Source organism: Sylvia atricapilla, chromosome 15, assembly GCF_009819655.1.
Source record: "Sylvia atricapilla isolate bSylAtr1 chromosome 15, bSylAtr1.pri, whole genome shotgun sequence".
Taxonomy (NCBI): Eukaryota; Metazoa; Chordata; class Aves; order Passeriformes; family Sylviidae; genus Sylvia; species Sylvia atricapilla.
The window spans coordinates 9,046,227-9,072,852 of NC_089154.1; the positions used below are offsets into that span (position 1 = coordinate 9,046,227).

A 26,626-nucleotide genomic window follows, 5' to 3' on the forward strand; every position below is an offset into this window, starting at 1 on the left:
CTCCCGGCGGGGCCCGGCCCGGTGGCGGCGCAGAGGCTGCGGGCGGCGGCGGGGACGGGCAGGAGGAGCGCGGCGGGCGCCGTGCGGGGACGCGATGCACTCGCTCTTCAGGAAACGCAACAAAGGGAAATACAGCCCCTCCGTGCAGAAGAAGAGGTGAGTGACCCGGCCACGGCCAGTCCCGCTGCTCCCGGGACGAGCAGAGCCGCCATCCCGGGGGATCCCGTCCCGCAGCATCTCCCTCGCTCCGAGCCGGGGCTCGGCGGAGCTGATCCCCCCGAGGAGAGGGAACCCCCCCGAGGAGTGGGAACCCCCCCGAGGAGAGGGAACCCCCCCCCCCCGAGGAGTGGGAATCCCCCGAGGTGTGAACACCCTCGAGTGCGAGAACCCCCGAGGTGTGGAACCCCGAACTGTCGGCACCCCTTAAGGAGGGGTAACCCCGGAGGTGTGGGCATCCCCGAGGTGTGGGCACTCCCGAGGATTGCGCATTCCCGAGGTGAGGAAGCCTGAAGTGTGACATCCTCGAGGTGTGGGCACCCTCTGAGTGCTGGTAAAGCCCCTGACGTGTGGGAACTCGAATGTCTGGCCCCCGCCGAAGTGTCAGCTCCTCTCCGAGCTGATGGGGATGGGAGCACATCCCCTGCGCCGGCTGTGGGCACGGAGCTTGTCTCTCCCCTCCCATCGCAGTAGCAGCAGCTCCAGTGAGCAGGTTCCTTCACTTCCCAGGTGTGTGCTGGGTTAGGTCTTAGGGGAAAATAGTCTGGTTGTTCGCCACCTTTGCTCCCTGTTCCCTCAGGACCAAGGATCTGGTCCATGGCCGTTTCCTCGGCTTCCACCGATGGGGTGGGGACGCGGTTCGGTTAAACTTGTTGGTTAAAAAAGAAAAGGAAAGGAAAAAAAGCAGCAGCCTGTTGAATACGCCCTGTGAAAGGCATATAAACTGATAAACGGGAAAAAGTATAAAAATCCCTCCCCGGGAAGGCTCAGCCTCTCTGGGATGGACGGTGGACAGTCCCCAGCCCCTGCCTGCACCGGGATGTTTTTCCAAAGTGGTGGATATTGGGATTAATTCAGAAGCGTGTCCTGGGTTTTCCCAGAGGAGCTGCAGGGGCTCTGGAGCATGTGGAGTGCTCCAGGATTCTGAGTGATTCAGGGATTCATGATCCCAGCCCGTGGCTTGTTCATCCCCTTGCACTCCTCTCCATCGGCACCAGTCCTGGCTGCTGGACTGGGAGCTGCCGCCCTCTCCCAAAAATCCTCCCTTGGGAAGGAAGCTGGGGAGCTGGTGCAGGGGCTGAGGTGCCTTCGAGGACCCCGAAAGGGACCAGTCAGCCCAGAAGGCGCCGACATTTCCCAAGCAGGGAGCCCCTGGCTGCTTTCTGCCCACGGGAGCAGGGCTGTGGCGGTGGGAGGGTGCCCCCGGCCAGGAGAGCCTCTGCCCCTGGCACAGGGGATTTGCAGCTCCCTCTCTTGGGGCTGAGGCTCCCCCGGCAGCCCGGCTGGCTCGGCAGGGCCGCCCAGGCTCCGGCTCCCAAAGCCCGGGGCACGCTTTGCTGCCGGATCCTGCCCCGGGGAGGGCAGGCAGGAGGAGCCGGGGGTGGCTCGGAGCCCTCTGAGGCTCCACACTCCCCTGGTGGCCCTGGCGTTCCCAGGGGTGAAGGATGGTGCCGACACCCAGGCGCATTTCTGAGCTTCGGCAGGTAGTGGGCGGCTCGAAAGTGAGAAACTCCGGGCTGGCAGCACAGGACTCCGAGAGCTTCGGGACGGGTGAAGCAGGAGGAGACAGACCCGCGGGGTGCGGGGTGCCCACCCTGGGGCTGGGGCCCGCTGCGCTCCGAGCGCTGCCAGCCCTGGGTACCCCGAGCTCGCCATCGGCCCGCGGATGGGCTCAGGAAGGAAGAAGCTTCGCTCCGCCGCCCTGCCTGGAGCCCTGGGCAGGTGCCAAAGCACCTCCGGAGGCTGCGGGCCAGGCTGAAACCTCTGTTTTTCTGGCTGGTGATGGCTGAGGAAGCAGCGCAGGGCTGTGCCCGGGGCCGTCTCCCTCCCCGCGCCCCGGCTGTCCGCGCACACCTCGGGGAGAGCTGTGCTTATTAGCCCCAATTTGTTAATTCCTGCCTGGGAGTTTACAAACATCTCTGAATCCAGGGAACACTCCCACCGTGTGGAAACAGCCCCACCATCAAGATGGGGAAGCCGGTGCCCGACCGGTTGAACAACTTGCTGAAGGAGGATTGCGAAGAAGAAGCGAGGAGCTCCTGCCCCGTCCCCTGCTCCAGGCACTGCCGGGCTCCCGGGCGGCTCCCGCCCAGCTCTGCTGCCAGGAAAACACAGCAACACTCCTAAAATCAGCCGCCCGCCTCCGCCGTCAGCGGGGACCGAGATTTCGACACCGCGTGAGCCCGGCCCCGTCCTGCGAGGCTGCGCAGGGGCTGCACCTTGGGCAGGGCTCGGTGCCAGGGCGCTGCCCGTGACGGAGCCTTCAAAGCACCGAGGGACAGGGCAAGAACCCAGCACCGGTTTGGCAAGAGAGAGGGGCACTGGAGCGTGTCCTGCCAGCCCCGGGAGCTCAGCTGAGGGAGGCAGGAGCTGCCCGGGGAACATCATCCAGCAGCAGGACAGAGCCTGGAAAGGAGCCAGGGGAGCCTTGGTGGCTTCCTCAGCCTCGGGACAAAGGCTGCCCAGGATGGGAACGTCTCAGTGAACAGCACTGGCATCCAAGGCAGGTGCTGCAGCCTCCCCATGAACACCTCTTTGTCCCCTGGATGTGACAGCCACCCTGTCCCAACCCCGGAGTGGCCCTCAAGCTCCCACCCAGCAGCACCAGGGTCCAGGTTCCTCCTTAGGAATACCTGCTGCAGCTCTGTGATCTGCCTGGGCTCGAGGTCTGCAGGCTGAGCAGCCATCTCCACCCAGCCCTGGGCATCTCCCTGGGGGAGATGGAGGATGGGGATCCTGGAGGATGGTGGTGACATTTCTTTTGTCTCATGGATTTGATTGCTTTGTTCTGCTCTCATCCCTGAGTACAGTCAGGACTGTGTTGTTACATGCATGTCCTGGGAAGGGAAGGGACAAGCCTTGAACAGAGCCTCAGTGGGGGGGAAAATCATCAGCCACCTTCCACATCATGTTCCTCAAACACTTGTCATGCTTAGAGAACAGGAGGTTGGCTTCTTCTTCGGATAGTCCAGGCTTGGCAGGTAGAAAACAATGAGGGAGGTCAGGTTCTGGCACAGGGTGCCCAGAGCAGCTGTGGCTGCCCTTGGATCCCTGAAAGTGTCCAAGGCCAGGTTGGAGCAACCTGGGACAGTGAAAGGTGTCCCTGCCCATCTAATTCAAATCATTTGATAATTTAATGATTAAAAACAAGTCCAGCCTTCACAGCTGCTGCTGAAACTGTCGCTCCTGCCAGCAGGAAAGTTATTCATCCTCGGGGTGAGAGCATCCACCCAGGAGTGCTCCCAGCCCTGGAGACCCTCACCAGTGTCACTGGCCGGGTCAGAGGGGGTGCAGGCACTGGGACAGCTCTGCCTGCAGGGCTGGCACCCATTTTCAGAGGCTGTTTGGAAGGGCTGGAGTCAGCAGGAGGCCCAAACAGCAGGTGAGTCAGGAGCTGCTCAGTGCTGAGGGCGGAGCCAGCCTCCCATCGCCCGCCCTACTTCTGCTCTCATTTCCATGCAGATTACAATGAAATATCACCATTCCTACGAGGGAAGATAAATACACCTGGAACAGGCTGGGCTGAGCACAGCAACCCTGCTGTCCAGCTACACCCTGACGTGGGCAGCTTGACAGAACTCTGCTCTGAGTTTTCAGGCAGATCCTAATCTCTCCCAAACCTGAATTACTGTAGCCAGAGCCCAGCCCTTGTGCCCTCTACCCCACCACAGTTTCACTCCAGTGTCATTAAAAGCAGCATGAGAGAATTTCATGCAGTGAGAGCTGTGGCTCAGGGAGTTTTAAGGACATTTTTAACTCTGTGCTGTGGTCTTCTGGAGGGTTTGTTCAGTTTAATCCCTCCTAAAGTCTGGCCTCCAGCAGCAGGGTTGACATGGAGAGCTTTTTATGAGATCTGTATAAATGGACATTGAATGGAGTTGGAATTGAGAGCAGCAGTGGGTGCTCACTGCCTGCTGTGCTGATTGTCCATCCCAGCAGCACTGGGATCTGTGCTCAGATCCCATCCTCACCCAACTCCCCTGTCCCTGGCCAAGCCATCCCACCAGGAGAAGCCTCTGGGATGGGAAGGTATCCTGACAGGAGAGCAGCATCCCTGGGCAGAACCCATTAACCCTCCCAGCAAGGATCAGGCTCATGGGACAAATTCCCAGCAGGAGCCTTCCCAGGGAACTCTGTCAGCTGGAGTGGTCAAAATTCAGGAGTGTCTGAACATTCTCCCTTGGAGGGATTAAGGAAACAGCCTCCTTGGTTGGAATAAAAAAGGAAACTGGAGAAATCAAAGGGATTTTCTACCACCTGCCAGCTAGCAAAAGACCTTTGCACATACTGGAGAAACTGATCTCAGGGAGGTTTGCTCCAAAACCTGCTCTTACCAGTGATGGTGCAACCTGATGAGAAGAGAGAAAGAAAAAGGAATAGAGGAAAAAAGTCCAGTTTTTACCAGCAAAGTTTTCATAGTGCAATAATTATCATAATATTTGTCTGTTGAGAACTTCTCTCAGTAAAAATACCCCAACAAATCACAACTAAAATACTATGAAAAATCACCAAACCCCTAAGAAAACAGAAGAAAGAAAAACCTGAATCCTAAAAATCCCCCTAAACCTTCAGAAATACCTGAACCCCTCTGAAACCAAGGTCTTGAGGTCAGAACTGTGGTTCATGGATGAAGTGCTGTCTGCCATGGTGCAGCTGCTTCCTCCTGGGCCCCCAGCTGGGAAAAACCCCAAATCCCGCTCCCATTCCCCATGGGAATGACCTGGGGTCCTTCACCGCAGCCAGGCATTGACAAAACCCAACCCTTCTGCTGAGCACAGCTTTCCATGAGAGAGAATTCATTTTTTCCTTCCTGACCAGAGAATGTTAAAGTTCTCCAGAAATGGCAAAGCCAGATTTTCCAGGCTTTTATTTATTTTTTTTTTTTCATCTCTCAAACAAAGCCTTATCTATTCCAGCAGAACAGCCCTGCAGTTCCCCCCTCTGCTGCAGCCTCGCAGGGGCCGTGCTCTGGGCACCTTCACTCCTGGCTCTGCTCAGTCTTGTGTGTGCTGCCCATCCCAGCTGGGCTCTGGCCAAACCCTGCCCTTCTCCCTCCCCAGCTCTGTTCCATGCTCCAGCCATCCCCCCCCAGCCTGATTTTTGGCCCTGGCTTCCCTTTGTCTTACTCTGCCAGCAGCTCTGCTCCAAAGCCTGGATGCATCCATGGCTCTTCCCAGCAGCTTCCCAAAAGAGCCATGTCCTATCAGTCCCGTTAACACACTTTTCCTGGGACAGCCAAGGCTTCCTGACTGCTTTGCCCATCACTTTGTGCTTCTCCTGCACAGAACCATGGAGTGGGTTGTGTTCTAAGGGAGCTTCAAGCTCATCTCATCCCACCCCTGCCATGGGCAGGGACACCTTCCACCATCCCAGGCTGCTCCAAGCCCCATCCAGCCTGGCCTTGGACACTTCCAGGGATCCAGGAGCAGCCACAGCTTCTCTGGGCACCCTGTGCCAGGGCCTCCCCACCCTCATAGCCAGGAATTCCTTTCCAATATCCCTTCTAACCCTGCCCTCTGGCTGTGGGAAGCCATTCCTCCTTTTCCTGGCACTCCAGCATCTTCCCCCTCTCGCAGCAGATGAGGGGCAGAGGGAAGACAAACTCCTCCATCCTCTGGCATGGAGATTTCAGTCAGGCTTCAGCTTTCCCTGTTGGACATCCAGCTGGATGCAGAGACTGTGCTCCTCCTCTGGTTTATCCGCACAGAGCCAGCCATGGAGGGACAGGTGGGTCATTAACACACCTGATGTTCTCACATCAGTGATGTCCAAGCTGGTTGATGAAGCGGCACCAAAGCAACAAGTATGGAGAAATAAACACACAAATAAGAGAGATCTCACACGAGAGGTTCCCATTCTCTCTTATTTCTCTGTTTATCCCTGCATTTCCAGCAGCAGTGGGATGAGCAGAGCACACAGCCAGCTCCCTGCTCAGGGCAGGATGGGGTGCACAGCAGCAGCTCCTCAACGCTGCAGCTTTGAGGTGCAGCTCCCATGGGAGTTTTTATGAGAGTTCCCTGTCCCACAGCCTCAGCTGGTGACTCTCACATAAACCACAGAGGTGGAGAGAGCAAGCAGCTTCTCTGGTGTGTCAGGAGAGCAGAGCCGTGCCCACATCACATCCCAGCATGTCCTTGCTTGCTCTGGGTAGGGCTGCATTTCTTTGCCCTGGTCACCCAGACACTGCACTTGGGAGCAGCAGTTTCTGGATCCCCAGGTGAACCAGCCCCGCCAACACAGGAATGGTCATTCCCTGCCCTCTCTCTCCCCAGCCCCTCACCTGGTCCCAGTCCTGCAGCGATGGAGAAGGGATGTCACCATCCCCAGGTGCCACAGGGCTGGAGGGGAGCTCTGCCCTGGCTCTGGAGTCACTGAGGGCAGGAGGTGGGGAGGGGTGTCCAGGGGCAGCACCCCCAGCTTGGGAAGGGGCTGGCAGGGCACAGGTAATAACAGGATGAGGAGAGCTTGTGGCTCCAAGCTGAGAGAGGAGCAGAGAGAAGGGGACAAGGGGCTCATCCTTGCCCAGACACAACATCCTCATCCCAGACTGGCTCAGCAAAGCTGCTACCTGAGCAGGAGGGTCAGGGCTGGGGTGCTGCACTCGCTGCTTCCAGCACCTGAGATCAGTTTTGCTGATGCAAAGTGAGCACAAAGGCTGGGCCAAGGCTCCAGGCTCAGCAGCCTGAACCACAGCCTGGCTTAGGTTTATTTCCTCCCTACAATTCAGAGGTTTCAGTCAGAACTAGAATAGAAAAGCCTCAGACTTCTTCTGGGTTTTAGGATGGTTTTCCCCATCCATGCTGCAGATCCACTGAAACCCTGAAAATGCATCCTTGGACTTGCTGGAGTCACTGAGCCCAAGGCAGGGCACAAGGACAGGAGCCAGCAGGAGCTTCCAGCTCATCCCCAGCTCAGTGCCAGGCCCTCACAGCAAAACATGCCAAGCTCCCACCTGGATAATGAACCTCTCTCACCCTCTGAGCTCAGGTGGCTCCAGTTCATGGGTGGAAGGTGAGGAAGGCTCCCTGGTGGCCACAAGCTCTGCCAGGATGCAGGAGATGCCAGCTCTGAGCAACCATCACCTGAAGACACCCAAACACGTGCAGCACATTTCAGTCACCCACTCCAAACCACTGATTCCACCTGACTTTTGCCCTGGTTTCTGTGGGATGATGAAGGCTGGAAGAAACCCCAAAGTGGATTTTGAGGAGCTGCTTCTACCATTGGAGCAGGACCCAGCCACCCACATCCCATCTCCTGGTGCACCCAGCACCCTCCAGCTGTGATTACTGAACACAGAATAAGAACCATCCTTGGAATTATTGCAACCACAGCTCCCAACGACCCCTTCCATGTCTCCTGTGCCCAGGAATGCCCACTGGGTTCATTGCTGCTGATGTAGGAGGTGCCAGGCAGGCACCAGGCGCAGTGACAGGCACAAACCTCTGAGTACCATCCTGATGATGCAGCTTCTATAAAAAGAAAAAAAACAGTGTAAACCATGCCCATACCAGAACTTCCCAGGGAAGTGTGAACTTTCCTGGAGCTGTTGGATGCCACAAGGCTCCTGCAGCCTGGGGCAGGTTTGAGGTAGGGAGGAACAAGCCCAGAGCTGGGGTTTGCTTTGTTCTGCTGCAGTGAAGTGACAGCACACGGGACAGGCAGGAACAGGTCCTGAAACTCAGCACCAGAGTCCTGGGGGAGCTGCAGAGCCAATCCTGGGGTCAGTTCTGGGCCCCCACAACACTGAGGGGCTGGAGCATGTTCAGGGAAGGGAACAGAGCTGGGGAGGGGCTGAGGGAGCTGGGAAAGGGGCTCAGCCTGGAGAAAAGGAGGCTCGGGGGGGACCTTGTGGCTCTGCACAACTCCCTGACAGGAGGGGACAGCCTGGAGGGGCTGGGCTCTGCTCCCAGGGAGCAGGGACAGGAGGAGAGGGAATGGCCTCAAGCTGTGCCGGGGAGGTTTAGGTTGGATATTGCAATATTCCTTCATGGGAAGGGTGGTCAGGCACTGGCACAGCTGCCCAGGGCAGTGGTGAGGTCCTATTCCTGAAGGGATTTAAAAGCTGTGTGGATGTGGCACCTGGAAACACGGGTTAGTGGTGGCCCTGTCAGTGCTGAGAGAACAGCTGGACTCGATGTACTCAGAGGGTTTTCCAACCTTTTCAATTCCATTATTCTACCTGGGGCTGCAGGAACTCTCTGTGCCACCAGCCAGCACTGCTGGTGCTCCCCCAGCCAGCACTGCTCGTCCTCCCCAGCTGCTCCAGCAGCAGCTGACACTTCCAAGGGCCATATAAAGATTAATTCTGCCACCATATAACGAGGTCATTAAGGCTTATATCAAGGTGGTTGGGACTGGACTGAGCCAGGCTTTGGTTTAAGCCCAGATGGCAAAGCAGCACAGCTGGGACACCCCGGCCTTGCCAGCAGCCTCAGCTCTCTGCAGCTGCAGGGATTTGGGGAGCACACCCTGCTCCTGCCCCTGGTCAGGGGTGGGAGAGCTGTGGGCAGTGCCTGGCACACGCCCCTGGAGCTGGCCCTGGCATGCTGCAGCCTCTCCCTGCAGCCAAAGTGACAGCAACGAGATGAAATGTTTAAAATAACCCCAGCAATGCAGAAACTGCGTCACGGGTTGTTCTGCCCCTGCTCCAGCTCCGCCGTCCCTGCACTTGGATGGGAATATTTGGGCTGGTCCTGCACCCTGCCAGCCTGGCCAGTGTCACCCTCGGAGCAAAACCAGTGCCCAGCAGGGGAGAAAGCACTGGAAGAGATGCAACGTGTGTGATCCCATCCCTTCCCTGGGTTTAAAGTGTGAATAACTGCAGAGAAGGAAGCCCGGAGCATGGCCCAGAGGGGCAGAGGAGGGCTGCAGGCACAGGTCTCCCCTGCTGCTGCAGCTCCTCTATTCCCACGCTGCACCCCCCTTCTCAGGCACAGGATGGGGTTGTTGGGGTGTGTGTGCAGGGCCGGGAATTGATGATCCTTCCAGCTGAGGATATTCTGTGGTTCTCTCCCTGTCCCCGCAATCAGCTCTTTTCCTTTCTTGCTCCGAAGCCGAGGGAGGCTCAGGCATCACTCCCATTTCCACCCGTCCCCCACCCACTCCTGGCCCACTGGCCGAGTATTTTGGAAAGTTTTGGAAGGCAGCAGTGAGTCACACACAGCTGCAGTGCCTGGCAGGCTCTGCTGGCCCCCGGCCACCCTCGGGGTCACGGCACCCCGCGGGCACGCCGGGAGCTTTGTGGGGTGACGAGCCCCCCGTTCTCCCCCCAGCATCTCCAGCAAAGAGCTGACTGAGCTCATCGAGCGCCTGCAGAAAAATGCTGACCAGGTGGAGAAAAACATCGTGGAGACCGACTCCCGAATGCAAAATGTAAGCAAGGCAGGGTCCCGCACCCACAGGCTCCTCCCAGCAGCCCCGTCTCCCCTCTGCCCCTGCCCCAGCCCTTCACACCTCCTGGGCTCTGCCCTCCTCTCCTAGGGCATGTGTGGGTGGCTGCCCAGCCCTGCACTGGCACCTGGATTGTGATGATCTGTAAGGGTCATTTAAGGGTTAGTGGGACTGCCCTGCTCGTGGGAAGAGGGTGGGAGGGTGTTCCAGGGAACAAGGCCCCGAAATTCCCCCCTAGCCAGGAGGGCAGTACTGTGCAGAGTGGGGATGTGCATCCCAGCAGGGAGCTGGGGTGGAGGAGGAGAGGTCTGAACCGTCCTCCTGGTCCCAAAGGATGCATCCCAAGGTGATGCAGCTCCCCAGCCCATCCCCAGCAGGTGAGATTGGATGTCCCTGCCCACGGCAAGGGAGTTGGAGCTGAATGGTCTTTAAGGTCCCTTCCACCCCAAACCATTCCATGATCCTGTGATAGGAGAGGAGAGAGTAAAACACCTCCCAGGTGGATGGGAGACAGCAGAGCTCCTGCCCCTCTCCAGTGCCAAGGGACAGCGGGGTGGGATGACTTCTTGGGTGACCCTTTCTCCTGTCCCCACTGTGCAGGACTTGCACAAGATCAAGGCATGCCAGCTGGCACAGTACAAGGAGCTGACAGCACAGAAACTCTCCGAGTCTGACAAGCTGCTCTACGTGTTGGATGGGGATGCGGCTGTGGCCCGGCACATGAAGCACCCTCAGGGGGACATGATCACAGAAGAGTGAGTGCCACGGGGACACCTGTCCCCAGAGCCCCTGGATGAGGGGGAGGCCTCTCTGGGGGCTCTGCTCAGCTGCTGCCTGCAGTGGGGGGGTCACCACGGGCTCCTCTGCATCCCAACTCCCATCAGGGTGCGTGACCCACCCCATCCTGGGAACGTGGAGTGTGAGATGATGGCAGTGTGGCAGGGTGGCACCTTCCCCCTGTGCCCCAGCCTGCCCTGAGCTCACAGCCATGGGAGCAGCCCCTGGCAGAGGGCAGAGCACAGGAACCTCTGCTGCCAGACTGCCTGGGCTATCCCCTAAGGACATCATATCCATAAAGACATTATCCCCTAAGGGCAGCCCATCCATCCAGAGGCCCTGGGAGAGGATCAGCTACACCCACCAGGGCTAATGCCAGCCCATGCCCACATCCTGCATCCCACCCTCACCTTTCCCTTCCCGCAGCATCCGGCAGCTGAAGGAACGTGTGGCAAACCTGCGTGTGAAACATGACCAGATCTACAACTTCCCCCTGCAGAACATCGAGCCCCAGGTCAACTGGTCAACAGTGATCGAGGAGAAACAGGTACCAAGGGGGCCACCTGTGTCACTGCCTGGCCAGTAACACCAGCTGGGCAGGGACTCCTGTAGCTCCCCATGGAGAAACTGGAAAATTTCTGGGCAGCTCCATACTGGGAGCAGCAAAGAGCTGGGTGGCAGGGGAGGGGCAGAGGTGATGGGACCAGGCCAGCTGCTGTGGCACCAGGATCAGTGCTTGAGGTGGCACCGGTCTTGGCCTCAGCATCCCCAGTCACTGCCTGCTTTAGGCTCTACTCCACAGCCCTTGTTTTTTATTTTATCAAACTCCCTACACTCTCCCAGCCAGAGAAGGGTTTAACCCCCCCTAAACTGGTTTTCCAATGGCTGCCCTCCAGCACATCTGATTTCACCCACGTGCATCCACACACTGCAGCCACTGGAGCCCATCCAAGCCCAGCTCCATGGCCACCTCCAAGAGGAGTTTCCCAGGTCTTGGCAGCCTCTCTCCATTCCCCCATTGCTAACCCCAGCTCCTGTGCACCACAGGACGCGTTGAGCAGCAAAGGCTTTGGGACTGACCTGCCGCTGGTCAACAGCCAAGTAGAAGAGCACAACATCTTCCACAACGAGGTCATGGCCATCGGGCCACACATCGTCAAGGAAGGAAGCAAGGTCAGCTCTCCTGCCCCTGTCCCTGCTGCCTTGCAGGGTCAGCCCTGAGCTGTGGATGAGGGGAGGGTGTCCCACCATCCAGGGTGCTCCTGCCCACAGCAGGTTTGGGTGGTGCCCAGATCACCTCCCAGCCTGAGAGCCCAGCATCACACACTGGTTCTGGCTTTAAGATGAGGCAAATCCCATAAGCCACGTCCCTTTCCAGCCTAAACCCACATCCCTCAAGCCCTTGTCAGAGCACCACTCTCCGGACACTGCTCCTAACCCTTGTCTTGCTCCTCCTCCAGGAAAACATGAGCGACTTCCAAGCCAAATACCAGAAGCTGCTGGTAAGAGCCTCTGGGATCCTGTAGGATGAGCCCTCCTGGAGGGATCTCTTGTTGGGGTGGCCGGGCACCCCTGGGGGATCCACAGAGAGGAGCTTTGGGCTGAGCTGTCCCTGTGCTCCTCGGCAGGCCGGCTCACAGCAGCGGCAGCAGGACCTGAACTCGCTGCAGGATTACATGCAGCGCTGCACCAACAAGCTCTACTGGCTGGATCAGCAGGCCAAAGACAGGACCCATTACGACTGGAGCGACCACAACCTGGACTACCCCAGCCGGCGCCGCCAGTACGAGGTCTGTGCAGCAGCCTGGCCCTGCTCTGGATGGTGCTGGGCAGAAGGGAGCTGGCCATGGGGCCAGGGGAGCTGCATGGGGGGCAGGAAATGTTCCTTCCCACGTGCCTCAGTCTCCCCCAGCCCATCGTGAAGGGCTTTGAAATGTCCAGCAGATAATACAGGGATAGTGAGGGTAATCCTTACCTCTGCCAAAGATAACGTGATGGGGAAGTGTCCCCATGATAGGACAGCTCCCTCACCATTCCTGTCCTTTATCTCAGCGCTGGCTTGGCAACAGTCACATCTTTAGCAACATCTGCAAGGGAAGGAAAAGTGAAAGCTGCACTGGGAGAACAGCACACTTTGTCTTGTGGAGCTGCTCAGCCCCAGACTGGGGTCCCCTCCCTTTGCGTGGGGATCAATATCTCACCTCTCTTCATCTCACCTCCAATATCTCACCTCTCTCCATCTCCAGAACTTCATCCACCGGAAGCTGGAGGAGAAGGAGGAGGCCATCAACAAGCTGCACGCTGATGGGGACCAGCTGCTGGCCCAGAACCACCCTGGGAAGAATGCCATCGAGGTGAGCAGCAGGGATGGGTCCCAGCTCCTCACCCACTCTGCAGCATGGGTGACTCACCCAGCCCTTCTCCAGAGTGGGACCCAGAGCCAAAACCACTCGTGACTTTAGTTCCTGAGATGCCAAGGGGGAAAAAGTCTCCTTCACTTGCAGATGTGTAAACACCTAAGGAGGAGGGAAGATAAACCTAAGGAGCTCTTCCCATCTTCCTCATTCCTGTGGCTATTCCCCTGTGCCCACCTCAAGAGGATAAATTATGGTGGAACCCTTCCCTGTTTGGTGGGAGGATGGACACAAGGATTTGCCACCTGCACACAACCTCTGTTCCCATGGGATCATCCCAGCCTTGAGTATTCCCACCCTAGGTTGCCCTTGAGAGCATCTGGGTGGCTCCAGAGGCAGCCAAAGAGCTGCTCACTCAGGATGGGACCTGCTGGTGGGCAGTCCAAGCTTCTCCTTGCCATAAGGGTCCCGCTGATGTCTCCCTCCCGCCCCTGTGTTGCAGGCTCACATCGAGGCCGTGCACGCTGACTGGAAGGAGTACCTGAACCTGCTGATCTGTGAGGAGAGCCACCTGAAGTTCATGGAGGAGTTCCACAAGGTACCACACCCCTGGAGCCTGGAGAGTGGGTGCTGGGGTTGCAGGAAATCTTAGAATACAAAAATTCCTGCTCTTCTGGAGATTGGGTAGATTGAGATGGAGTGATCTAAAACCAGGATTTTTAAGGCCAGGAGAGCACCTTGAGCTGATGGAACACAAGTCGTAATTGCTTAGGCACCAAAGGTCAGTGATTGGCCAAAACATGACTTGCAGAAAACTTCTGCTCCATCACTGAGTTTTGTGAGCCACAGTTGATGTCAACTTGTTTCCTCTGCCGTCCCCAAGACAGCAGAGATCCCTCACCCCCAAACACAGCACGGGGAGAGCTTGCACGCTCCACTGGGAAGCAGAACAGGTCCCTGTAGGAAATCCCAGGTGCCAGCAGCAGGGCTGCCCCCCGGGGAGCCCGCACAAGGGCTGAGTGTCCCAGCTGAGCTGGGCAGACAGATGTCTGCTGGATAAATGGAATCTGACAGCCAGGGAGGCTCTGCCGGGGAGCAGGTCGGGCTGGATTCCTCTCCCACAGCCTGGGTGTGTTCACCGCCCCATGAGTCTCCTGCCAAAGCTCAGCTGTGGTGCCCAGCCCAGGCAGTGCCTTTTGTGGGGATCTGCCAGAAACATCTGCCCCAGGGGATGGTTTGTGTGTGGAAGGGCTTGGCTCTCCCTTCTCCTGGTGCTGGCAATGGTGGCACCACACACCGTGGTGATGCTGTCCCAGTGAAACAAAAGTGAGGGCAGGGAAAGGTGGGACTTAACAACTCTGAATAGAATAAGGTGCTCCTGGTTATTGTTTCCTCCAAGGGGATGTCCTGAGCAAGGGAAATAGTGATCCCTTGCCTTTCTTCACATATTCTGGGTGTCCAGATGCCCAGAGTAGCTCCTGGTGACTGTGTGAAGACCATGGAGGGTCTGCTCCATGTTTCAGCAGGATCCTATCTCACAAAAGACTTTCCCTTTCTGCAGTTTCAGAAGGACGCTAAGGACGCTCAGGAGCTTTTGAAGAAGGTGGATACAGACCTGGACCAAAAATTCAGCCCGGAGTTCAAGGACAGATACCAGCTGGAGTCCCTGCTCCGGGAGCTGGATGTGAGTGTGTGCGGCAGGACTGCAGGGAAGGCAGCAGCAGGAGCCCCTGTTCCCCGGCACTGGCACAGGGACGTCCCCGCCCGTGTGGGCACCTGGCCCAGCTTTCTCCATGGGGAGCAGCAGGGCCATGGGGCTGCCCCCCCCCGTGCCCCTCCTTCCCCCAGCTCTTCCTTCCCCCCTGGCTAGAGATTGCCTCTCCCCTAGCAACGTAATTGCTCACTCGGCTGGTTTTTATTTGTTCTCTCATTCAGTTAGCGCTCCTTAAGGGTGGGAGCATAATTACACCTGCTGCCGGAGGAGGTTGTGGAACTCGCTGTGCTGCAGTGAGTTGGGCTGGAGATCGCCCACTTGGGAAGGGCTGTGCTGAGCCCGAGCCCAAATCCAAGCCCAAGTCCAAGTCCAAGCAAGCTGCAGCAGGCCCAGTTGATGCAGGTGTCCCAGGACAGCTGATAGCTCTTCCCAAGGGTTGTCCCCTCTCCTCCTGCACTCAACACCTCAGGATCATCTTCAGGGGTAGAAATAAAGCAACTGCTGAAGAGCCCAGTGACAGGGCTGGAATCAGAGCTGGGAGTGGGGCTATCCACCAACACACAGCCACGGCGGTGTGGGCCGTGCACCAGGGAGCTCTGTCACTGCCCGCTGGCATGGCAACCCCTGGGCACCATCCCAGTCCTCAGCCTGGCTGCAGAAGGAGGCAAGAGAGTGCAGGAGCGCTGGGAACAGGGACAGAGGGCTGCAAGCAGATGCCTTCAGCACAGGAGCAGCCACAGTCTCTGTCCCGGCTGCGAGGAGTTTGTCCTTCCCCCATTTTCTTACTGGTCCTTGTCGTTGCCCGTGCCAGGACCAGGAGAAGGCCTTGGACAAGTACGAGGCCGTGGTGCAGTCGCTGCAGGAGCGCAGCCAGCAGGTCCTGCCGCTGCGGTTCCGCCGCCAGACGCCGCCGCAGCCCGTGCCCGTGGAGGCTCTGTGCGAGTACGAGGGCGAGCAGGTACGGCCATCGCCGGCCATCCCCAGCATCCCCGGCCATCCCCGGCCATCCCCGGCCATCCCCGGCCATCCCCGGCCATCCCCATCCATCCCCATCCATCCCCATCCATCCCCGGCCATCCCTGGCCATCCCCGGCCATCCCCGGCCATCCCCGGCCATCCCTGGCCATCCCCATCCATCCCCGGCCATCCCCATCCATCCCCAGCCATCCCCGGCCATCCCCGGCTATCCCCATCCATCCCCGGCCATCCCCGGCTATCCCCAGCCCGGGAGCGGGGCACAGCTGCCGCGGCACCGAGTCCTCAGTGGGCACGGCAATGCGAGTGGCACTGCGGGAAGGATCGGGTTTTTCCAAGCAGTGGTGGTGGCTCCGACACGGGGAACAGGGCAAAGGTCGCCCTGGCCCCAGTGGGAAGAGCAGGTTTAGCAGCGGAGGAGCAGGAGGGGTCTGGGGGAAACGCGTCCTCGCTGCCTCACACACCCTCGGGACATTGCGACAGCACAGCTTTGTCACATTCCCACGCTCCCTGGGCTGATGTCCCGGCGTGTTCCTGACCAAAGGAATGCCTTACCACCACCACCACAGTCCCCATCCCCACCACCGCCGTGCCAGTCTGAGTGAGGGCTAAATAGCCGGCCAAGGGAGGGGACAGCAGAGCCGGCAGCCACCACGGGAGTGGCAGGAGCCGACGGGGGCCAGCAGCTCCAGCTAACTCAGCTGCCGGCTTCTCCGAAAAGGAAAGCCAGAGCACAGCCCTGGAAACGCCTCCTCATCTCTGCCCGAGTGGGAATTCGCTTGCCGTGGCTGTCGCAAGAGGCATGGCCGGGTGCCTGCAGGCAGCGGGAAGGGAGGAGCAGGCACATGAGTTTCTGGCGAGGGGCAGACTCTGGGCGAAGCCGGGAGCAGAGGTTGGGGTTGTGCCGGTCCTGCCTCCCGGCTGGAGCAGCGGGCGGTGATTCCGGCCGTGCTGCTGTGACCGGTTCCCGTCCCCCAGGGCCAGATCAGCCGCGGAGCCCACTACACCCTGCAGAAGAACAGCGGAGACGTTTGGGAAGTGGCCGACAGCGCCGGAGACACCATCAGCGCCCCCGGGGTCTGCTTCATGATCCCCCCGCCCGACCCAGAAGCGATCGCCCTGGCAGAGCAGTACGTGTCCCCAGCCTTGGGCAGGACCATCCCGCTGCCCCTCCGGCCTTTGCCTTCCCCAAGCTCTGCCACCGGCGCTGCAGCCCTGTCTGGCACCCCAGGGCTCTTGGCCTAATTCCCACAGCGAAGCCCTGCCTTCTGGAAGCCCCAGGCTTCCTCCCGAAGGGATTCCTGCCCCTTGCTTGCCCACGACATCCTGCCTGGCAAAGGGGAGCCGGCTCAGAGCCATCCAGGTCCCCTCTGCTCTGGGGGGCCATTAGGGCAGGGAGAGCTGCCCACCCCTCCCTCAGCAGGCAGGTACCTGCCTGGCTGCCTCTCTCCTGTTCTTATGAAGATGCTGCTCTACCCCAACATGGGGTGAGAGTGTTTTTCCCCCCACCTGCTTCATGGCTGCCTCGAGGGAGCAGCCCCCACAACCCCTCCAGAGCTGGAGCTCCTTCCTGGAGCAGCGCTGGGATGGTGACGGGGTGATGGAGAGGCTGAGGGTCTGACTGAGCTCCTGCTGTCCCGTTTTGCAGAATTGCCAAGCACTACATGACCGTGAAGGAGAAGACCAGTAACTGCAAGAACGTCCTCCAGCAGCGCTATGAGGGGCTGAAGGCAGACAGCATCGGAGGTGTGGGGCACAAAAAGGCTTGAACTTAGGTGGTGGAGCATCTTGTGGGGATGTTCCTATCTCCTAAGAAACAACAGTGATGGAGGGTGGGGGCAGAGCAGCCGGTCACAGCAGGCCAGGCTCAGGGAGTGCAGCAGGATGAGGGTTTGGCACTCTCCAGTGGGACTGAGCCCACACACCGTGCTTCCAACCAGCTTTAATCTGGCCTCCTCTTGGTTTCCAGATGCCGCATCAGTTCGGGGCCGCCAGCTCCTGGCAGGGCTGGAGAAAGTCAACAGTGACCTGGACAAGCAGGAGAAAGCAATAACAGCAAACCTCCGCCCACCGCTGGAGCAGAGCCGGGCTGTGCAGGACAGCACCGAGCGCTCCAAGGACCTCAAGGTGGGGGCTGTGGGGCTGAGGGATGGTGCCTTGCAGGGACCATGCTCCCAAAGGGTCTCCAGAGTGGTTCTCAATAACCAGAGGTGCTTAAAGTGCTTTCCTGAGCCCTGGAAATGGGGTGTGGAGTGATGCTCACAGCTTCCTCCAGCAGAGATGGGGAGCAGCCCTATGAGCAGCCTCAGAAGCCCAAAATCTTTGCCCTGCTTCTGGTGCAGCTCAGTTGAATGGGAAAAAGGTGATGGCTGCAGGTGGTGGCTGTGAGGATGAGAGGGGAGCCCTCAGGGTTTGATCCTGCCCATCATCTGAGCACAGTTAATTTTGCCACCACTATCACCAGCTCAGAGAGGAACAGGAAAACCCTTGTGGTCCAAGGCAGTTTCTCCTCATGGATCTGCTCCTCCAGGCTCCAGTGCCAGTAGCATCCAGCTCCTTTCCTCTATTTCAGACCCCTAATTAAGCCAGGCTCCGTGCCACAAACCTCTCTTGGTTTAGGAGGAAGTTCAGGTCCTGGTTACATCACTTGCCCAGGGCTGTGTCAAAATCCAGGTGCCACCACAAGAGAAAGCAAATTGCCCCAAACTGCCTGCAGTGCTTTGATGTCCAGGCAAGAATTCATCCATCAGAGCCCAGTGGCCCCGATGAATCCAGCATGTCCCTGACAGAGCTGCAGCTGCTGGGAACCACTCCCCAGCTGGAGTTTCCTTGCTAAGGAGAGACAGGTCAAAAGAAAGTCAGCCAAAAATACCCTTCTGTGCCCTGCAGGGCTGAAAGGCAGCTTCCACTAAATCCTCAGCCCTGACTTCCTTCCTCACCCTGGACAGCCCAATGTGGCTCCTCTGCAGCCACCAGGTCCTGGCTCAGGTGCTCTGAAGGCTTTGTTCCTCCTGCAGAACATCACCAACGAGGTCCGTCGGATCGAGCCAGAGAAAACGAGGAAGATCCAGGAGTGCGAGGCCTTCATCGAGTCTGTGCCCAACACGGGCAGTGCCACCCTGGTGAAGAACAAGGTGGAGAACACCAACAAGAAGTATGAGCGTGTGGTGCAGCTGCTCAGCGCTGCCCAGGAGAAGTAAGTCATGGCTTAAATCCCAGCTTGAGCCCGGCCTAACGCAGGATCCTGCAGGAGAAGGGTGCAGGTGTGCTTAAACACCTTCCTCTTGTGCCTCTGCAGAGTTGAGGTGGCCACAAACCTGGAGAGGAGCCTCCAGCAAGGCCGAGACCTCCTGTCAACCTATGAGAACAAGCTGGTCATAGATGACACAGTACCAGAGGACTTGAGGGTGGTGGACAGGAAGAAGGAAGAGCTGCTGGTGAGTTTCCAAAAAAAAAAAAAAAAACACTTTCCAAAAGCTGTGGTGATTCCTGCTCAACTCACAAACTTGGATCTGTTGATGACAGGATGGCTTTCCCCAGCTGGGGGTGAGAGCTCACCTTGAACCCCATCTACTTCAGATACAAACCCCTTTTCTCCCTATCAGGTTTACCAGGTGGTTCTGCTTACCACATGAACCTTGAACTTATTTTTTTCCACAACTGGTGGCACTGCTGCAGCTCAGCTTTGCAGCTGCAGTGGTGTTGCTGGAGTTGATGCACGTGACAACAGTGACAAGAACCTGGCTTGTGTGAAACCCCAGGGAATCCCCCTCTCCTGATTATTTCCCACAGGCCATGGGCACCGAGCTCCAGTCCAAGAAGTTCCTGCTCAGTGAAGCTGAGCAGAACCTGCAGAGGACCAAGACGTGCTCCAACACCCTGGCCAGCAAGTTCCAGGAGCACTGCCCTGACATCGAGCGCCAGGAGGCAGAGCTCTACAAGCTCAACCAGCGCTTCAACAACCTCAGCAAGCAGATTGACCACAGGTAAGACTCCAGGGCAGGAGAACCAGGATATTTGCTCAGGAGTTGGGTCCATGCTGGAATTGGAGGAGGCACAACACCTTCCTGGGCAGGAGGAGTTGCAGACGGGCTTCCAGGGAGGTCTGAGGAGGAAGAGGGAGAGGTTGCTGACACGTGAAAACAGCTGGGAAAACAGTGATTAAGTTCTTTTGCAACAGAGGTGCCAAGAGAAGAACTCTGGCTCAAATCCATGTCTTTAGGGAGCAGGGGAAGCGGGCTGGGTTAAAAGATGTCTGCAGCAGGCCCAGGAGATGTGACAAGACTGAAGCTGAGCTGATTCCCCCCACAGAACACAGACCCTGCAGAAAGCAAAAAGTGCCTACTCCAACTACCGCACCAACTATGACAAGGTGAACCAGTTCCTGTGCAACATCCCCAACTACGAGCCCCAGGAGACTGACAGCATCCAGCAAGTGGAGATGAAGCTGAAGAGCCAAGCGGTAATTCCCAGAGCTCCACAGGCAGGGGAGAGGGAACAGAACTAAAAGAACCAGAACTTAGATGGCTCCTGAACATCAGATACAAAAACCAGAAATATTTATTAGATTTATTCTTGTGCTCTAAGGTCCTGCTGTCCTCCTGTGCCTTGTTTACACAAAGCAGGGCTGCTCAAGGAGGTCGGAATTCTCAGGGTTGTGATTTTAATGGTAACCCCCAAAAAGGCTGAAGGATGCATTTGGATGTTGTGTTCCTTCTGACCTGTATCTCTGTGCACCCAGGCACTGCTCAGTGATATTGCAAGCAAGGAACAGGAAGTGCAGAAGGTCTCTGCCACAGCTCAGCAGTACCAGCAGGCAGTGAAGGTAAGGACTGAAATTCTGCCTATGAAAGAACAGAGAAACAGAGTTTATGGGTTAGAAGAGACCCTAAAGCCCATCCCATTCCACCCCTGCCATGGGCAGGGACACCTCCCACTGTCCCAGGTTGCTCCAGGCCCTGTCCAGCCTGGCCTTGGACACTTCCAGGCATCCAGGGACAGCCACAGCTTCTCTGAGCACCCTGTGCGAGGGCCTCCCCGCCCTCACAGGCAACAATTCCTTCCAAATATCTCATCCATCCCTGCCCTCTGGCTGTGGGAAGCCATTCCCCCTTTTCCTGTCTCTCCATCCCTTGTCCCCAGTCCCTCTCCTGGAGCCCCTTTAGGTCCTGGAAGGGGCTCTGAGCTCTCCCTGGAGCCTTCTCTCCAGGTGAGCACCCCCAGCTCTCCCAGCCTGGCTCCAGAGCAGAGGGTGGGGTTTTGTGGCCTTTCCTCCCAAAAACCGGGTGAAGCTGTTAAAGCCAGGGCAGCTTAGGAGGAGCCTGTGCTTGAAGGGCACCCAGTAATTTCACATTTCTCCTGGAAATGTCCTCCCACAGGACTATGAGTTGGAAGCTGAGAAGCTGCGGTCCATCCTGGACCTGGAGAATGGCCGCAATGGCTACACCAGCAAGAAGCCCAGGCTGCAGTCCCCAGCTGCCAAAGTGAAGGAGGAGGTGAGTGAGGGGTGGCCAGAGGACTGCTACAGCAGAGGGCAGCTCATGGGACCACTGGGGGTTTGTAAACACCTACACCTACTGTGGGGACCTTGGTCCCCCAGGGGACCACAGCAAAGGGCAGGGAATCAGGAAGAAGGGATTTTTCATCATTTTTGTGAACTGGGTTGGCCAGAATGAGGGAGGGAAAATGCTGGATTTAACACTTCTGGAAGGGAAAAAAGGAAGAGGAGAGCCAAAAACCTGGAAGCTTTTTCCTTCTTGAGACTTTCAGAGAGATTTCAGCACCAAAGATAGAAATACTTACAGTCAGATGAGGCCACAAGCTACTTATTTATGCAGGATCTGTTTGCTACCTGCCTCAAACTCATCCTGCCTACAGAGGCAGGCAGAAGTATCCACCTGGTTCTTCCTCAGCTTCCTCTCCTGGTTCTTGCTGCACCTGTTTTTGCTTGAGTAGAAAAATCACAGTATGCCCATGAATGTGTCTGTGCATGAGAATCCCTCTCTGTCCCCCAAAACTTGGCAGTTCACTGCTGTAGGATTTTAGAGGAGCACCCAGAGCTACCTCTTTAGGGCCTGGTGTTTCTGGCCTTCTCAAGCTCTTCCCAACACATTTTTGCTCTATAGGAAGCTGTTCTGGCAGCCAAATACACAGAAGTGAATGCTGTGAACAAGCAGAGGCTGCAGAACCTGGAGTTCGCCCAGAGCCTCCTGCGACAGGTGAGTGATCACAAGAGCAAGATGATGCTGAAGGGACACATGTGTTGGACCCAAGGACACGTGTGAATGGCACAGGTGGGGCTCTGCCAATACAGGCTGGACTGGGAACAAGTCTAGCTGGTGTCTTGTCCCCCTAAATCACTAATCAGCAGACCACCCCCCAGTCCCATTTCCCACTCATCCTAGAAAGCTCCAAACAATTTTTAACTCTCTTTTTGTCATTCTGTGGCAGAATTAGTGTCCCTTGTGGCTCAAAGCTTTGTTCTGACAGCAGCAGGCATTGCAGAAGAGATTTCTCAGGCTGGGAACCTGCAGAGAAGTCCATCTGCAAATGCTCTCTGCTCAGAGTTTGCCACAGCTCACCTCCCTCCTGTTGCTTTGTTGGAGGCACTGATATCCTGGCCTGGGTCAGAAATAGCTGGTCAGCAGGACCAGGGCAGAGATTGTCCCTCTGTGCTGGCACTGCTGAGGCATCTTGAGTTGTGTCCAGTTCTGGGCCCCTCATGACAAGGAGGACACTGAAGGGCTGGAACGTGTCCAGAGAAGGGAACAGAGCTGGGGAAGGGGCTGGAGCACCTGGAGAGGCTGAGGGAGCTGGGAAAGGGGCTCAGCCTGGAGAAAAGGAGGCTCAGGGGGGACCTTGTGGCTCTGCACAACTCCCTGACAGGAGGGGACAGCCTGGAGGGGTTGAGCTCTGCTCCCAGGGAACAGGGACAGGAGGAGAGGGAAACGGCCTCAAGCTGTACCAGGGGAGGGTCAGGTTAAACATCAGGAGAAATTTCTTCACTGGCAGGGTGGTCAGCATTGGCAGGGGCTGCCCAGGGAGGTGGTGGATGTGTTCCACCATTGCTGGAGGTGTCCAAGAAACAACTGGACATGGCACAACCTGCTCTGGCTGGGTGACAAGGTGGGGATCAGTCACAGGTCAGACTCGAAGATTTTGGAGGTTTTTCCAACCTAAATTATTCTGTGATGATAAGCACCAAAAGTATGATTAGATGGATTTTTTTGACTAATTTTTTTTTGATCCTTTTGCCAACAACAGCAGCCAGAGATTCAGGTGACACAAGACTTTGCCCAGACCAAAAAATCTGTAAGGCCTGCGGAAGAAGTCTGGAAGTTGAAAAAAGAGCTCGAGGATGAGACTCAGCGTCGGCAACAGCTCGAGGCAGAGATTGAAGCCATTCAGAACAACATTGTCCACCTGCAAAACCAGAAGCCCCAAGAAACTGTGGTGAAGAAAGAACTGGTGAAGAAGGTGCCTGACCCTCAGCTGGAGGAGAGCTTCCACAGACTGCAGCAAAACCTGGCAGAGGAGCAGCGCAAGAACCAGGTGCTCCAGGATGAGCTGGAGGCTCTTAAAATCCGACTGCGTGTCCTGGAGCACGAGAAGAGGGAAGGAGGGCAGGAGTACATAGTGAAAGAGGTGCTGAGGATTGAACAAGATAAGGCTCAAGCTGCTGAAATCCTGAAGCTCAAAGAGGAACTGGAAGAGCTCAGGAGGCAGGAAGGGACCAGGGAGAGTGAAGTCATCCTCTTACGCCAACAAATTGCTGTGCTGTCCAGCGAGAAGAACAAAGAGCAGGAGAAGGTCACGGAGAAGGAGGTGCTGAAGCTCCAGAACGATCCCCAGCTGGAGATGGAATTCCGGATGTTGCAGGAGACCAAGGAGAGGGAGAGCGCCCTTCGGCAGAAGCATGAGGAAGAGCTCAGCTTCCTCCAGGAGAAGCTCAAGCGTCTGGAGAAGGAACGGGCCATCGCCGAGGGCAAAATCACCGTCAAGGAGGTGCTGAAGGTGGAGAAAGATTTGGTCATTGAAAGGGAGGTGAACGAGCTCCGGCGCCAGTACGAAGATGAGAAGTCCAAGGGCCGTTCCAATGAGCGGGAAAAGGCTGAGCTGCTCAGGAAGATCCAGCTGCTGGAGGAGGAGAACTCCAAGGTGGTTGTTCAGGAGAAAGTGCGTGAGATTGTGCGCCCAGACCCCAAGGCTGAGAATGAAGTTGCAAACCTTCGCTTGGAGCTGGTGGAGCAGGAGAGGAGATACCGTGGTGGGGACGAACAGCTGAAGAGCTGCCAGAATGAGCTGGCTGCTCTGAAGAACAGAGGGCCCCTGGTAGAAGTCAAAGAAGTCATTAAGGAGGTCATTAAGTACAAGAATGATCCAGAAACCGAAAAGGAGCTACAGCGACTCCGGGAGGAAATCATAGAGAGGACCGGAGCTATCGAAAGAGCTGACCTGGAGATCTACCAGCTGAAACAAGAGATACAAGCTTTGAAAGACACCAAACCTCAAGTGCAAATGAAGGAAGTTGTTCAAGAAATCCTCCAGTTTCGGGAAGACCCCAAGACTAGAGAGGAGGTAGAGTCGCTGCGAGTGCAGCTGGCAGACGAACAGATGAAGCACATTGACCTGGAGAGGGAACGGCTTCTCCAAGAAGAAAAAGTAAGACAGAAGGAGGAAGAACTTTCCCAAGTGAAGGAGAAAGTGGTCCAGCAGGAAGTAGTGAAGTATGAGCAGGATCCTGCCTTGAAAGCTGAGGTGAACTCCTTCTCCCAGAGCATCGAGAGCGAGCTGAAGCAGATCGACGGCCTCCGCGAGGAGTTGCGCAAGTTGCAGAGGAGACGCTCCGAGCTGGAGAGGCAGCTCGAGGAGCTGGAGAAGGAGAGACAGGCCCGCAGGGAGGCCGAACTGGAGGTGCAGAGGCTCAGGATCCGGCTGAACGAGCTGGAAGAACAGGAAAGAGAAACGACAGAACGAGTGACTGTGAAACAGAAAGTGATCCTTCAGCAAGATCCCCAGCAGGAGAAGGAACACTCCCTCCTCAAGCTGGAGTTAGAAGAAGAGAAGCACCGCAGACAAGTCTTGCAAACTGAACTAGAAGCCCTGAGAAAGAAGCTCCTTTCTTTGGAGAAGATGGAAGTCAAGGAGAAAGTGGTCTTTTCAGAGAGTGTCCAAGTGGACAAAGGAGACACCGAGTATGAGATTCAAAAGCTGAAGAGCAACCTGGAGGAAGAAAGTAGGCGCAAGAGGGAGCTGGATGCAGATATCAACCGCCTGGAAACCAGGCTGTCCGAGGTGGAATTCAACAACTCCAAGTCATCAAAGGAGCTAGACTTGTTAAGGGAGGAAAACCACAAGCTCCACCTCGAGAAACAGAACCTGCTGATGGAAACAAGGAGACTGCAGTCAGAGATTGAACTCACCGCAACAGAAGCTCAGGATTTGAGAAACATGACCCACATGGACAGTGGGATAAACCTGGACTCCAGGTTCCAAGCTTTAGAAAGAGAGTTAGAGGATCTGAAGCAGTTATCCAGAGAAAAAGATGCAGAGATTGAGCAACTCCAGAATCGCCTGAAGACAGTGGCTATCAAGAGGGAGCAAAGAGAGAACCACCTGAGGCGCTCCATTGTGGTCATTGACCCGGACACAGGAAAAGAGATGTCTCCAGAGGAAGCTCACGTGTTTGGCCTCATTGAATGGAGCCTGTTTGTCAAACTGAAGAGCCAGGAATGTGACTGGGAGGAGATCTCAATAAAGGGTCCCAACGGGGAATCATCTGTGATCCTCGACAGGAAGTCTGGCAGGGAGTTCTCCATCGAGGACGCGCTGAAAAGCGGGAGGCTCACCACGGCCCAGTACGACAGTTACCTCAACAAGGAGATGTCTATCCAGGAGCTGGCAGTCCTGGTGTCCGGAAGCAATTACACAGCGCTCGCTCCACTTTAGAAACTTCACTTCAAGAGCAGCCCGTCAGAGCTGCACCACCTTGCAGACATCCAGATCACTGCAAAGCCTCGCCCTCCTTCGCGTCTTCCAAACCGCTACAGCCTCTGCCCCGGCCGTGCTATGCAGCCACACCGCTTGCTGTCACACACTGCAGAAAACACCACCAGTAGTGGAAAACATCTGCCAGACCTTCTTCCCCTCTTCCTCCCTGCCTACCAGAAAACAAGAGAAAGCCTTAGGACAGTGAAGTGCCTCAAGTCCAAAGACTCAGTAGAACCTGCAGTTCCCTCAACTCCTGCTCGCATAGTTGTGTACAAAGCCATGTCAGGAGAGAGACTGAAGGGCTGGGTGACTCCGAGGTGACCAGCAGGAGCTGGTTACATCACCTGCATGTTGATAAGCCAGATGGTCCCACCATGGACAACTGACTCAATGATGGGCTTGTTCTCTGAGAAAAACAGCTCTGTGGAAGCCAAGGTTTCAGTCCAGAATCACCATGTCAAGACTCACCACCACCATTTGTTCACCTCTGTGCCTGTGCTGCTGGGAAAGAGTGAAGGTGTACTTTGATGGTACCAGCCACTGATCCAGGAGGAGCATCCACATGTCCCACAGGTCAAGGAAAAGGACATGAAGAGATGGCAGAACCATCAGATACAAGGGGTTGTGCACAGCATGCAAGGGAACCCAATGCAGAGGGCCTCCCACAGACAGCTCCTTCCCTCGTGGTTAAAAGCTGTTATTGCTGGTGTTTTCCTGGATGGAGTTACATGCAGCTACATGTTTCATTTATTTGTGTAAGGGAATGGGAAATAGAGGGGAATTCTATTTATAGTACAAAATAAAAATGCAGTGGTTCCAATCAGAAGGTGTTTGGTCTTTATTAATTATGGCAGCCTCTTGATCTTCAGCTATACAAGAAGTTGCAATTTAGGAGTCAGAATTACAACACAAAGATTATTCATTTTAGCTTCTGGCTCTTTTCCAAGGGGGAAACTGCTGGAGCAGCACTGGAGCTAGGACTAATTAGCAGCATTAGATGGGAGTGAAGTGTACTAAAGCATGGGACTGACTGCAGGTGCAGAACAGTGGATCACACTGGGATGGTATACCAGAGCCCATTCACTTCCTTTTTCCCAAATTTCAGCTAATACCCAAACCCCAGGGAGCTCTGATGTCCACAAAAGCAGTCATAAGCATTCCCTGATTATCCCTCCTGGCTCTGGGGATTAACACCAGTATTTTACCT

The 26,626-nt window shown here is 56.5% G+C and overlaps 1 protein-coding gene and 2 long non-coding RNA genes across 3 annotated transcripts; 1 reads left to right on the forward strand and 2 right to left on the reverse strand.

Moving 5' to 3' along the window:
- Positions 1-26,245, forward strand: PPL (periplakin). The gene is made up of 22 exons (XM_066330015.1): positions 1-156; positions 9,492-9,591; positions 10,210-10,364; positions 10,813-10,933; positions 11,434-11,559; positions 11,847-11,888; positions 12,015-12,176; positions 12,633-12,740; positions 13,243-13,338; positions 14,302-14,424; positions 15,266-15,412; positions 16,408-16,559; positions 17,078-17,175; positions 17,399-17,556; positions 18,447-18,625; positions 18,728-18,866; positions 19,222-19,415; positions 19,741-19,891; positions 20,171-20,254; positions 20,808-20,924; positions 21,555-21,647; positions 22,693-26,245. Exons 1-22 carry the CDS (start codon positions 95-97, stop codon positions 25,375-25,377), a joined length of 5,292 nt encoding a protein of 1,763 aa, XP_066186112.1. The 5' UTR covers positions 1-94; the 3' UTR covers positions 25,378-26,245.
- LOC136368075 (uncharacterized) lies at positions 7,555-12,688 on the reverse strand. The gene is made up of 3 exons (XR_010744770.1): positions 12,603-12,688; positions 12,362-12,473; positions 7,555-7,688 (listed from the first exon to the last, which is right to left on the reverse strand). It is a non-coding gene; the product is annotated as an uncharacterized lncRNA (long non-coding RNA).
- LOC136368074 (uncharacterized) lies at positions 19,958-21,557 on the reverse strand. The gene is made up of 2 exons (XR_010744769.1): positions 21,232-21,557; positions 19,958-20,273 (listed from the first exon to the last, which is right to left on the reverse strand). It is a non-coding gene; the product is annotated as an uncharacterized lncRNA (long non-coding RNA).
- Positions 26,246-26,626: the final 381 nt, after the last annotated feature.

Excerpts from the sequence above, each read along its gene's own strand:
- PPL (XM_066330015.1), top strand. The coding sequence starts at position 95 with ATGCACTCGCTCTTCAGGAAACGCAACAAAGGGAAATACAGCCCCTCC. Across the intron at positions 10,934-11,433 it reads CAGTGATCGAGGAGAAACAG|GACGCGTTGAGCAGCAAAGG; the intron begins GTACCAAGGGGG and ends TGTGCACCACAG. Across the intron at positions 17,176-17,398 it reads GAAGGCAGACAGCATCGGAG|ATGCCGCATCAGTTCGGGGC; the intron begins GTGTGGGGCACA and ends CTTGGTTTCCAG.